Genomic DNA, 14,009 nt, shown 5'->3' with positions numbered 1-14,009 from the left:
ACCCTTCTCTATTCCTGTCTAGCACACTTCAGTTGCTTTGAACAATGTTTTCTGTTGCCCTTTTTTTTTTTAAATTCTGTAGATATTAGTCAATGTCAGGGATCTAACATATATGGCTAAAACACTTCATTACATAATGATAAAAAGTCATAGGATGATGAACTTGACATTTAAAACCATTTAATAGTAGACATTTTGAAATGAAAGAAAAGTGGCTGGAAACAATTAATTTACTTGGAGCTTCAGATTTCACTCAAATTTTGTTTTTATTTAAACTTTTTTTTTTTTTTTTTTTTTTTAGAGATCTCAATGTAATAAAAGTAATATTTAAATTAGTCTTGTTTTTCTTTTTGCCCCCTAAATGTCTGATCATATTTTTTTGTCATAGACTTTTTTGTTTATCCTCTCCTGTTGTTTATATTTAGATTTTACCATGTGGCTTCTACTGCTGCAGTTTTACGCAGGATCCAGTGAGTGATCAGAGTTGCCTGATCCTAGTTTCTGCCTCCCACCCTGTTTATTGACTGTGTGTGTGTGTGTATGTGTGGTTATTAGAGCTGTTTTTGTTTTGTGTGCTAAGAAATGTATTGCGTAAGTCTCAATCTCTCTGAGAGATACAGACATTAGCTGAAATAACTAGCGCTGAATTAAAAAAAAAATTGTTTTGTTGTGTATGGGCTGACTAATATTTTAAACTTTCAGACAATAACAGCTTTAATTGAAACAATGCGACTGATATAGCTATCTATCTGCATAATGTTGGTATGGTCACTAAATTTAGTGTTGTGAAGAACACATTTACTAATTATATTTATACAGCTAGAGTTTTGTAAATGATTATGAAATGTTTGGTACTAAATCATATTGTTTTTAATTTAACTATGTCTTTTGATCTGAAACTTATATATTTTCATTCATATCAGTAATTGTATAACATAAATAGGAATAACACTTTTAGATATGTACATCCTAGACATTTCTATCCCTTTTTTCTTCATTTCTTGACCAAATATAAACATAGATTAGCCTTGTTGAAAACAAACAAAAATTTGAATGACTACCGTGCCCATTCACATTCCTTGTCCAGTAAATTAACTTTTTACTGTAACCTAACTTTATAAATGGAAAACATTTTTGACTCCCCCCCCCCCCCCCCCCCCCCCAAAAAAAAAACAAAAAAAAAAAACAACAACTCTATTTTAAATATTTGTTTAATTAAAAAAGAAAATACTAGTACATTTTAAAGACAAATTAAAAATTTTTAATGAATAATCTAATGTAAAGCCCTTTTTTATTTTTTAAAGAGTAAAGCATTTTGTTTTGACATTTTAAAGGTCATTGCATTTGATAAAACATCACACCACATAAAAAATTATTTAGTGTATGACCATTGATTACAGAAAGAAAAAATACACAACAATGTCGTAGGTGTTTAAAAATAATAATAATAAAAATCCTGATAATAAAAATCCTACACACAGGTGACATTTCAAAAGAAATTTCTGAGAATTTAGGTTCAATAAAACTCTACCACTGATTCTTACTGGCAGAGTTAATGTGGTGTGGTCTTGTCTTGTCTTGTTTAGTTCTGCTGCTATGGGTGCACACCTCCAGCAGCACCACTTGGGCCATGACCCTGCTGTCTTGCTGCAGAGGCTACACAAGGAGGAGGTAAATGACGAGATACTGCTGTACAGTTCCTACGGAACTAACTGCTCAGAGAGCCAGGTCAAAGTTATGCGCAGGACCCTAAGACTGCTCACGTAATGTAGCCCCTTTTTAAAATGATAACTCATGTACATGTTTTATAAAGCTAAGCTTGTGGGTCTATGTAACATTTTACAGATCGATTAGATAAAACATTGGGCTAGAACTTGATAGCTTTACATGCCTTTTTTATGATGAGTGAATAGACCTACTATAAAGTTGTAGAATCAGTGATTTGGCTAATGTTTGGACAGGTTTCTCCTCCTTTGTCATTTCGATACAATTGTACAAAATTATAGAGGGCTGGATTTTATAATGTCACCATTTTAGTTTGAAACAGAAATATTCATTTAGATGTTAGGCTGGTCTTTGCAGCTTTGTCATCTTTTGCCCATTTGAACCGATTGAAAGAAATACTAATTCATTATATAGAAATACTATACCCAGTGAAATACCAGATTGGAAGCTGACTTAAATTTGTTTTAGAAAATATTATCTGATAGTTATTTGTAGTTCTGAGCTGTGGACTTAACAATGGGAAAATAGATTAGTTAATATGAGCTGTGGACTTAAAAGCTTTGAAAAGATAAATTTAGTTAATAATCCAAGCTACACGCTATTTTATTATCTGTGAGTTTTTTATATAGGAATTTACTTTTTTTTTTTTGAGTCAATTCTTTTTGTTGATTTTCGGCACTTCCCATGTGTTTTCAGTACACTTTGATATGCCTAACAATTATTATAAAGCAGTTTGTTTTTGGACATTTACATTGAAACTTACCAAAGCCTTACATACTCAGATCTCATTTTATGTAATTCTGTTTCTATTTAAAAAGACAAAACTCTAACAGTGCTGCTTGATGGAATTGATGTTGTATCTTTCCTTTGACTTGCATTGCATGTTCTCTCTGTGCATTGTTTCTAAGTGTGAAGATAACTGTATGTGTCATTAGAAGCCCATAGTGCAGCTTGTTCTAGTTCCTCCTTCTAGATTCACCTTAACTCAATTGATAGTTGAATTGGTTTGTTATTCAGTGCTCAACTACTGTTAACCTTTACAAGTTAAACTTATTTCTTATGAGTTTGATATTCTCATTTTATGTAATTTTTATATTTTATCCCCTTTCCTTTTTATAAAAAAGTCTTTTTATTACCACTATTCTTTTTAAAAAAAAGTTCCCTTTCTGACCCTGAAGTCTATAGGGCAGATGATGTAAAGATTATCTGTTTCTGTGGCCACTATATGGCACATAAATAAAAAAAAAAAATCTATTGAGCTCATACATACATACATTCATACATACATACATTTCTACACTTTTTTTCCCCCCAAAATTGTCCTTAATTTTATTGTATGTAAGTTAGCGTAAAATTAATAATTGTTTTTCATTAACTTTTTAAATGATTGTGAACTTGATTATAATTACAGGAAAAACAAGTCTTTCAGACCCAAGCCGAGGCCTTCATTAGTGAGTAGAATGAGTCTTTAGAATAATTCATGGCTCATTGTATTTAATGTTAAGAACTTTGATTTCTTTACTTTATCTTTGAACTTCTAGATTCCTTAAATCCATTTATACACAATCTATTTATTCAAATTACATTCTATTGACCCTTGATAGTCTAACATCTTTTAATCCAATTTATGACATAAACCAGACTCTGTGAAATGAATGCTTCAGCTGCACGTGTATGTTTTGACATTCATGTCTCACCTCTTCTTATTGTTAAGTGGTGATATGCTCTTGATTTGTCTTTCTGTGATTACTATTAGATAGTTGACTAGCCATATTATTTAGTGAAGTTTTTGTTATGTTTATAAGATGGTAAGCAAAACTGGTAAGCATAAAACATCTCTATTTGAAAAATGGGAAATTATTAAGAGGTATGACCCAGTGAAACACCCACTACCATTTCTTTGATTTATGGCATGAGACCACCTACTGTTTTGACATCATGAAGAATAGGGAGTCAATAGAACATTTATTGAAGACCAAACCAAGAGAAAAACACTTATGAAGCAAATATACCCAAGATGAAGTTTTTTTTTTTAGATCATTAATTTGTTCTTGTTCATATAGTGTTTATTTTATACCATTAAAAGTCTAAGTGTTTATCTTATTTCTGTACATCATGATTGTAATTTACTTGACATATAAGCCTACGGCTAAATCTTTGAGGTACAGCTTTAGTTCCAATGTTTTCAATAATGAAACCACCACCATCCTGTAACTGTCGGGCTATCAAGGGTCAACTGTATTGGCTTTGCTTACAATCCACTATGACTGTGGTGGCAACTTGTAACCTTTGATCCACTTTACTTTACCCGTACCTTTATATCTTTTTCAAAATTGTTTTATTTTTCTTTATGGCAAAAACTGTAAAGTCACTCTATTTTAATTAATAGGTCAAGCATTCTGAACATCAGTATTTCAATGCAAATTTGTGTCACTTCATCTTCTCATTTTTTTCTGTTTCTCCACCAGAGTTTTCGAGACATAAAGGCACTCAAGGCTATAGCCAGTCGCACCATGCCTGGAAGTGTTAGGGGCACTGGGAGTAAAAAACAGCCTCCTACTGTTGGGGCTCAGTTTCAGGTTAGCTTTCAGATTGTCTACCACGTTGAACAACAAACAATTAAATAATGTGTGTGTTGCTGTTAAGTATAATAGATAATATCAAGTCAAATATCTTTCTTTCAGTGGTCTCTCAATTGTTTAATGATGACACTGAACCAAGCCAATCCATATTTTATTAGATGTATCAAATCAAATAAAGACAAGGTAATCACTCAACAAGTCTCTGTTATAATAATGAAGTTTTTATACTTTTTTGTTCACTTTATTCCCCCCATAATATTAGATTTAAAAAAAAGGCATTTCATCGTACTCCCTGCAGGCTCCTTGTGTTTTTGATGAAGAGCTTGTTATGAGACAGTTACGTTACACGGGAATGTTGGCCACAGTCAAAATACGTCAGTCTGGATACAACTATAGGATATTGTTGAAGGTAGACATATATTACTTCACGCTTTTGAATGAGATGATCTTAGGGAATTATAAAGTCTATTACTACTGTTTCTTTTTCTGGATATGAAGGTGTGTGTTATGCTTAGCTCACTGACTGATGAAAACTCTTGACTTCAGGTTGTTCACATTGTCTTTTTACTTTCAAGAAGTGAAATTGTGGAGGCCAATCTTAGTTGTGCTTTAATCAGGTTTTAGAGAAACATTTGAATTATTTAACATATTTTTAGTCAGAAAGTTTTACATTTATAAAGCATGCTCAGAAGAGACATCATAATATTATGGGGTTATAGCTTTTAATGTGTTATGTTAATGAATTTCAGTTTTCTTTTAGCTATGTTAGAAAAATTTTACAAATTTCTTAGTGCTATTTCTGATATATTGTTTGTTTTTTTCTTTTGTAGGAATTTACCCTGATGTATAAAATATTGTTACCTGTTCAAACTGAATTTACTAAGAATGACATTTCCAACTTTCTGACTGCCAAAGGCCTTCAACCTGAAAACTATCAAATTGGCATCAATAAGGTAGCTTTGTATTTTATTTTTAATAAATGAATGAAATATTTGACAATAAGCTTTTTAAGAGAATTACTTTCTACTGTCTTAAGTCTGTTAAGTGACCAAAATTGAAAACCTCTTTCCTTCTTCACTGTTACTGCCATCCCAGAGGTCTAGTGTAAGTACTGTCCATTCCTTGACCTTGTCTTTCCATTGTTTCTTGTTGAAGCTTCTCTTTTTATATTCATCTGTTAAGTTTCCATGTAGGAAGGTCTTCATAAGTTCTGTGGATCTTGTCAAATTGTTTTTATATTTTTAACAATGGTCACCAATTCCTCTTGTGGCGTAAGTTACTTTTTGGATTTGTTTGCTAACATCTCTATTTTTAGTATGGTTCTTTTAAGTGATCCCTAGAGATGCTAAACCTTTTGATTTAATTTTTTTTCAAAATTATGTGTCATCATGCCTCGAAGCTATCAAGGCCTAGGTTTGTGCATGTTCTATAATTTTGTGTTTCTCAGATTTTCTTAAGAGAAACAGAGAAACTTAAGCTTGATGAAGCCTTGCACTCAGCCATCATGAAAAGAGTGATCACAATACAAAAATGGGTTAAGGCTTGTTTGGAGAGGCGGTACTTCTTGCGTATCAGAGAATCAACTATACTCATGCAGGTGAGGACTTGACTTTTGTTTTAGACTTGTGTACATATTCTTAGACTCTGACATTGATCTATGGTTTGTGCAAGTCTTACATTGCATTGATTTCAGAGCATTAGAAATTGACAATTTATGCCAAACAGACTTTGGAAAGGAGCAAGCAGAGTATATTTTAATTTTATTTTCTATAGTTTATACCACAGCCTCCTTCAGCCACAAAGCGACTATTGATCAATCTCATAGATATGAGATGAAGACCTGGGCTAGGGGCTGAACAATGTCGCTCTTATTGCAGATCCTCTCAATGCAGCTGATGTGTCCAAAGGAGTTTTCCTTCTCCTATAATGTAGCCAGCCAAGGCTTAGGAGTTCCTCCATGTCCAAATCTTTTGATTTTGTACCCACTGGACAACTCACCTTTTTATGGGGATTATGTATTTCCTAATCAAATGTAGGGTATCAAATTAAAAGACTTAAGTAATAAAAATTAACTCCATTGAATTTTATTCATCATATCCTTGATCTTGACATTAAGGATCAGTCAGATGGGTTGATGTAGTTATTTTATATTTTGATAACCATTGACTTAAGCAAATACAAGACACTGTCCTCAATAAATTTTTATTGATTTCTTGTGATCTCAAAGTGTTTTGTTGCTTGTCTTTCTCTAGAAACATATCCGAAGGTTCCTAGCTCAGAGAGACTTCCAGCAGTATCAGCTGTATCAGCTCCACACTGAGGCAGCCATTGTCATACAAACAAACTTCAGGAGATACCTGGCATGGAAACAATTTGTTTCCACCCGCAATGCTGTTGTATTCTTACAGGCTTACATCAGGACTGTCCTCATGAGGAAAAGGTAGATCATAACTTTCTCTCCTGTTTCAGTTAGGATTGCCTGTTTTTTTGCATTTCATTAATACATTTGTGTGCTAAGGAATGATTAGATTCATTCTTTTATTCAAGTGTCAGAGAAAATGAATAAAAATAGATATATCATTTGTCTCAACTTTGTAATAAAAACATTTTAATTCTTAGTTAAGGGCTTGTTTAATGGGAAATATTTGAATTAGGAACTAGTGGTCTAATTTTTTTAAATTTTTGGCTATTGCAATAAATATCATTTTCTAAGTGAATTAAGCATAAAACAAATTTCTAGATCTACATTTTCTTAAATGAAAAAGAAAACAACACAAAAGTATTTTTCTATTTCTAGATTTTTGACATTGAAAGAAGAGAAACGTAAGAAACTGCTTCAAGATGCAGAAAAAGAACGTTTGGAATCAGAGAAGCGTCAGAAAGAAGAAGACAAACGAAGGTTAGAAGAAGAATATGAGAAAATAGAACGTCAGGCACAGGAATTACTTGCTAAAGACTATGAAGAAAAGTTGGCTAAGTAATTTGTTCAAACCCTATACTGCATGTAAATGTATGGCTGGCTTTAAGTGGTGAAACAAGACAGTGTTGTCAAATGTATCTATAGCATAGCCTATCTAGACACTTTAGTTGAAAAGGATCTTGATTTAGAACACTGTGTTAGAAAGCTTATATGCTAGACTCATGCTTTAATTGATGGTCAGAAGATAATAATAAACATACATCATTTACATACCTCATTTTCTTTGTTTCACATAAAGGGCCATTAGTTAATCATTTTTTTGATAAAGTCAGAAGATATTAATACTGATACTGATTGAGATTAGCGTAAAGAAATAAATGTATAACAAAACACTTTTTTACAAATTTCTCCTCTTCCAGTTTAAAAGTTCGTTTTTTTTTAAAAAAAAAGCTTTTTTGACCACACTAATTCTTACTTTAACACAAAGGTTATGCTCATTCTTTTTGGTCATCCAGTTGCACTAGAGTGGACACAACCCCTAGCAAGTTACTTTGGTTGTTAGTCATTCAAGATTGTGCTGATTGTTAGTCACCAATTTGATACAAAGCTTTATTAATTTTTTATTTGTACACAATTTTTGTTCTTTTAGCATGTTTAGTTTGATGCTTTTTTGATTAGTATGTCCTTTATTTTCAAACAAGAAAACATTGCTTTTATGTGATTTTTCTTTTTTTATTTATGCATAGCATTCCTAGAAAATTGTTATCTTTTTTAGAAGTACTTAGAAATAACAAGTCTTCTGAATATCTGCACATTTAGGTTTTTCCCTAGTCAACAGGAACCAATTTTGTTATACATTGGCAGTTAGGAGTTCAGCTTGTCATGGTTTTTTGGAATTATTTGTAGTGTTATTTGTAAAAGTGTAACAATAGATTAGAATTATTGTGTTGTACTATTTGAAATATACCTTTTACATGTTCCACTGAAGCATTTCATGTCCTAGTTGTTTTCAAAAGCTTATAATGCATGAGTTTATCTGCACCAATTGTTGCAGCTATTATAATTGATTTGGTAAATAAATACATATTAAAATATTTATCAATTACTGATTGACAATGGTTTAAAAAACCATTATCCCACACAAATGTAAAGAATAATTAAATGCACAAAAGTATTGAAACTCTTTAGTTGGCGACTTGCAGTGCAGTCCTAGTATCCTCTAGCCAATCTCTTTTAGTTAATAGTATAAGGTAAATTAGTGTCTAAAAAGGGGGAGGTTTGTGAGGTTTAGTCAGAAGAGGAGAGGCTTATAACTTGATATCTCATGATTATTTTTTACATGACTCTATAATTTGTGGTCTCTAATTTGTGTTGATCATTGGTAACATTTGGATAAAAAAGAGTTAAGGTTAAGCTTGACAATAAATGGAACAATTACTCATACACCAGTTCATTACTTATTATCTGTTACTAATTGGAAGATATCACCTTGTAGGGAAGAGAATCAAAGTTATGAGGAGAGACTACAGCTAGACAGGAGGAAAAAGGAGGAGCTGCAGTCTACAGCCAGTGATGAAGGGGTGTTGATGAAGGCACCAAGTACTGAAGAGCTAGAGGAGGATGTTCGACTGCCCAGAAGAGATTCTGATGAGTAAGCTTTATTTTAATCACTATTATTTATCAGTGTGCTAACGTCTAATGTAGATGTTTATATCAGCTAAAGAAAGTTATGCACTGTTATCATTCGCATCTTATACATTTACAATCCAAACAAATATCTTCTTATGTATTTAGGCACAAGGATAAAAAGATATTTTTTGTTTCATTTGCTTGGACAAATGCATCTAAAAACTTTCTTTTTAAATACCATTTGAGTAAAGAACAGGTTTCCTTAAACAGCCAGAAAAAAGCAATAGTTAAATAAATAATCGATATCTCCAATGTGCATAACAACTACATTATTATATTGAATAATAATCTTCTTTTGTCCAGTTTAAACTTCTATGCAAACATGATTGAATCTTTGAATGCTTCCCTAAAAATATTTTTGTTTTGTGAATAGGAGTAGTGGCATCATTGAAGATTCAGAAACTGAATCATCGGAAGTTTTGTCCAGACCTATTTTAGACACCCCTCCAACTACGCCACAAAGTCAAAGAAGAGACTTAAGTAAAACTACCCCCATCAGAACTAGTCAGGAAAGGTCGAGAGGTCGAGCACAAACATCCAGGTGATTATCAGAAACTGTTTTTGTTAAGCAATCTCAGTTTATACATGGAAGTTCTATGATGCTTATAAAATCGACACGATTGTTATTGTAATTTTAAATAATAGTTCTATTCAGGTTTGTTTTAAAAGAAGCTTGGTTATTTTTATTTCAAGTTCAGCTTTAAGAATTAAATACGCCTACATCGGTTTAGTTGTACTAGCTGTTTGTAGCTATAAACCAACTACCGAGTATCAAGAATAATCTTTCCAAAATTTACAGAAAATTAAACAATATTCAATGTGCTGGTTTTTCTGAATAAATTTGAAAAGAGTTTAGATTTTAGAGTTTAGCATGACACCTATCACCCCCCTCCCTTCCTATTTTACCCTGAACCATACATCTCTTCATTAACATCACATTCCCTATTGAACAGACCCTCGTTCTTAATACTACACACCTTTCCATATTCCTCATCTGCCTTAACATCTTCACATTCCTGTTGTTTTGAAGTGTGCCAAACATTTTTGTTTATTTGTAGTTCTTTGATAGTATTGTATTTATTGATAGTTGTATTTATGATTTGATTTTAGGGTCTTAGATAGATACAAACCTTCTCAGACTTCAGAAATTGTGAGTAATGAACCCATTTTATTTATTGTGATATTATTTTATATCTCTAAAACTAAAGCAAGCCTTAACCTGGATTTGTGTGAGGATTATAAACTTATTAGGGTAACATTGTGGATGGTTACAAAATAGTAGAAAAATAACACAAATGTTTAGAAATCTGTTTTGGTAACTGTGGTATTTTATGTCTTGAGAGATACTCATTTCATTTTGCAACTTCTTATGTGAGTAAACAGCCCAATCCTAGATACACATCCACAGTCACAGGTTAGGCTTTTGTAATTACCAGACAGTACTTTAAAGTGGTATCAAATGTATTCATTCAAATAAAAAGGTATATTACTGAGATTTGAAATGCATTTGTAAAGCTTTTTACAAACCATGTCAGCTGAGCTATAGCATGACATGTCAACTGAACAATAGCATGACATGTCAGCTGAACTATAGCATGACATGTCAACTGAACTATAGCATGACATGTCAACTGAGCTATAGCATGACATGTCAGCTGAACTTTAGCAAGACATGTCAGCTGAACTTTAGCAAGACATGTCAGCTGAACTATAGCATGACATGTCAACTAAACTATAGCATGACATGTCATCTGAACTATAGCATGACATGTCAGCTGAACTGTAGCATGACTTTCCTACTTTGATATTATCTTTCATCTCACATCATGATGATTTGATTTTATTGCTTTTTTTTTTGTTCTTGCATATCACTCTCATCATCTTTATTTTCATTGCTTCAAAATATTTGAAGAGAAGAAATGCTTGCTTCAGACCAGATCTAATAGTATTGACCTGTTGAAAATCATTGACAACTATTTCTCTCTCAAATTGTATTGTACTTTGCAGCTTTAAGCTACAGAAGTATAATATATTCACTTATTTTATACACAGGAAAACTTTGTAGTTTCAAACTAGATGGAGTTACTTTAGTGGCTAGATAGAAACCTTTAAAGTTCCCAATTGAGACAAAGTGATTGAAAGTGCAAGAGATTGTAAGGTTTACTTGTGTCTGTGGTCAACACTGACTGACCAATTTAAATTTTCCAAAGTCAGTCACCCATACGAGCGGCCTAAGCTCCGGGGTATTCAACAATCTTTGTTTTTACGAGTTCAACTTGACACTTTCATTTCAGCAGTCATTGGCCATGACCTCTGTGATTAAATGTATTGCACTCAATCGCTCAAAATGAATTTTACAAAAATTGTGTGATTTCTAAATGCTAGTTTGAGTGAATGTCTCTCCATTTGAAAAGAAAATTATAATAAAAGCTTTATTTAGACCATATTTTCTTAAGTACATTTTCTTTGCTGCCCTGAAAACTTCAAGTGAACATAAAGTTAAGTCATGAAAAGCATTTGTTTGTAAATTCTATGACTTTTGATGGAGTTACTGCCGTCACAGGTGGATGGAAGAAAAACCTTTGTCTTACCCCGAAGTTTACATCCTACTGTAAGGCAGAAAGCAACAGCTCCTTTGGCCAGGCAGGAATCATTTTCAGACAGGGTGAGGTCCCCATGTGTTACTTATCTGGCAACTCTCCCGTAGACCACTTGTGGTGTGCTGCGATGTGCTAGTGCATAAACACTTTTTTTTTTACATCCCTTCTGTAACTTTACATTTTAATTCTTTCTTTTTTTTTTTTTTTTCAATTAGTTTCTTTTGATTGCAACCTTATAAAGTTGTATGTGATTGTATTATTTGCTAAATAGGTTTCTATGTTACACTCACATTCTGATATGTTTTAAACATTTTGAATGATCACAATTTACAATCATTAATATGAACATTTTCAGTAATACTAATGCTATCTTTTCCATTAATTAGCACTTAAGCTAAACTAAATACATGTTCAAATGTAACTCATTCTAACATGAACTAATTTCTCACATAGTTAGTGGATTATACTGTTCTATTGCAAGCATATCTGTTTACATTTCATTCAAAACTTCTCTTACCTTCCTGCACCCATCCTCCTGATACCAACAAATAAGATAAGAGAGACCTTATAAGAAGCTGTTAACTTATAAGAAGCTGTTAACTTTTTAGAAGCTGTTAACTTTTAAGAAGCTGTTAACTTATAAGAAGCAGTTAGTTTAGTATGTTTTGAAATATCAAGATTATGGTAGGAAATCCTATCACTGATACAAAGTGAAAACAAAACGTCATGGAAATATAATACATTAACACATTCTTTAACAGGGGGGTATCTATAAGCTATAGCAATATTATACATTATCAGGGCCGGTCTTAGGCCACTGCAACCTATGCGGCTGCAGTGGGCCCCGCACTTTCATAGGCCCGCGCGAATTCTATGTGTAAATTATTAAAGTAAACCATTTTAATTTATTATCAAAAGGTTTCTGCAATTCTCCTGCAATTGTAAAACATATGAGAAAGTCATGAAAATCTCCTGAAATTATTAAAATCTTTTGAAAACTGATGCAAATCTCCTTATAAACAGATACAGTCGTCATTTCTGGGTGTCATTCAATATGGAAAAATTACTTTAATAGTCACTGGCATACAAATATAGATCTAAATCTATCTCGACCTCTTAAAAAAATCAAAAGCGATACTTTACTAGTCGATAGTAAATCTAAAAGGCAGTTCTGAATGTTTATCAGCTTTTTGCTGAAAAACTACTATCTACTGTAAATGGCTCGTAAAGCTAATTTGACAGTGATTTTGTGCTTTGTAAAGTATGAATAAAATGCAATGAGGAATTTATTTTCTAAAACAAAATATTAATTTTCACTTATTATCCTTATCACAACGCATGATAGGCCCAAGCAATCCGTTTCGCATAGGGCCCCGCAATCTGTAGGACCGGCCCTGTACATTATAAGGTATACGTTTTTGTTAAATAAATGTTGGAGGCTTTGTGTTTTATTATGCACTTTTTTTCCCCCTTTTCTTATCAGTCAAAAAAATTTCAGATTTGGTTTCATTTAAGATATTCACAAAAGTAAATGGAATTCTTATGCATTCTTTTTTATGACATGTCTCTAAAATATAGGCATTAAATTGAACTTTAAAAAAATATATATCTTCTGCTTTAATTGTTGTTGATGTGTAACGCTTAGAATGATCTCCCCTAATACTAATGACTGGATTAGCTGATTAATTTGTGCATGCATTAGTGATTTGTTTGCCAAGATTAAAACAAAAATGTCTTTATTCTATCCTTTACTATTTCTGGTTTAACGTCTAGTCAAAAAGGTTGAATGTAACAAAAAAATAATTAACATATAAAAATAATTTTTTAAATGAACATAATAAAGAAAAGGTTTTAAAAAATATAACACTATGTCTAGTTTCAATAACCTTTCACTCATTGCAAATAAGCTTGGAAAATAAGAAGGCTTTATACATACAATTTTGGCAGAAAAAGAAATTTACTCATCCAGTTTTATTAAAAATAGTTACTATTTTTCTTGTTTTGTTCTGAGCCAGATACGATAAGCTTTTTGTATATGAAAGTTTAAAAAAAAACTGCTGGTTACTTTCAATGGCATTAGTAAGCCACAGTAAAATCAGAATTTTTTCCTCAAATAATAGTTATTGGGTATCAACCAACAATATCAAGGATTGATGAGATTGAAGAGAATCATTTTATGCTTTCCAGGATGTACCATTTCATGTCTGATCCAAACTGTTTGGGTCACCTTGACAGAACAACATTTCATTTAATTACACTGATGACACAATGAAAGTATACATTGCAACAACTTGTCCATTCAGGTCCCAGGGTCTTGCCAAAGTAGATTGACAGATGCACAAAAGTAACATAATGACTTTTGATCTTCTTCAGGTGCAATTGTCTTTCCTATTGATCTCAATCCTGCAGTGCACTGACATATATGGCACATTTTGCTGCTAAATATCTATAGGCCTCAATATGTTTCATCCCTGTTTATATTTTGTTTTAATG

The 14,009-nt window shown here is 32.2% G+C and overlaps 1 protein-coding gene across 11 annotated transcripts in view; it reads left to right on the top strand.

Moving 5' to 3' along the window:
• LOC106064649 (unconventional myosin-IXAa-like) overlaps positions 1 to 14,009 on the top strand; it is a 95,581-nt gene that overhangs the window by 56,566 nt on the left and 25,006 nt on the right. For 7 of the 11 annotated variants that reach the window (XM_056035290.1, XM_056035265.1, XM_056035251.1 and 4 more), the window contains exons 17-29: positions 1,587 to 1,763; positions 3,137 to 3,176; positions 4,194 to 4,304; positions 4,410 to 4,490; positions 4,606 to 4,716; positions 5,138 to 5,260; positions 5,755 to 5,904; positions 6,560 to 6,747; positions 7,105 to 7,284; positions 8,723 to 8,878; positions 9,290 to 9,457; positions 10,027 to 10,066; positions 11,480 to 11,581. In XM_056035290.1, the coding sequence (XP_055891265.1) occupies positions 1,587 to 1,763; positions 3,137 to 3,176; positions 4,194 to 4,304; positions 4,410 to 4,490; positions 4,606 to 4,716; positions 5,138 to 5,260; positions 5,755 to 5,904; positions 6,560 to 6,747; positions 7,105 to 7,284; positions 8,723 to 8,878; positions 9,290 to 9,457; positions 10,027 to 10,066; positions 11,480 to 11,581 (1,627 nt within the window). Of the gene's footprint in view, positions 1 to 425; positions 471 to 1,586; positions 1,764 to 3,136; positions 3,177 to 4,193; positions 4,305 to 4,409; positions 4,491 to 4,605; positions 4,717 to 5,137; positions 5,261 to 5,754; positions 5,905 to 6,559; positions 6,748 to 7,104; positions 7,285 to 8,722; positions 8,879 to 9,289; positions 9,458 to 10,026; positions 10,067 to 11,479; positions 11,582 to 14,009 lie in introns of all 11 variants that reach the window. The other 4 variants (XM_056035283.1, XM_056035303.1, XM_056035309.1 and 1 more) reach the window with 4 other exon arrangements.

This window comes from Biomphalaria glabrata, chromosome 1 (assembly GCF_947242115.1).
Source record: "Biomphalaria glabrata chromosome 1, xgBioGlab47.1, whole genome shotgun sequence".
NCBI lineage: Eukaryota > Metazoa > Mollusca > Gastropoda > Planorbidae > Biomphalaria > Biomphalaria glabrata.
Note: the sequence above shows the minus strand (reverse complement) of the source record. Positions and strands in the feature narration are given on the sequence as shown.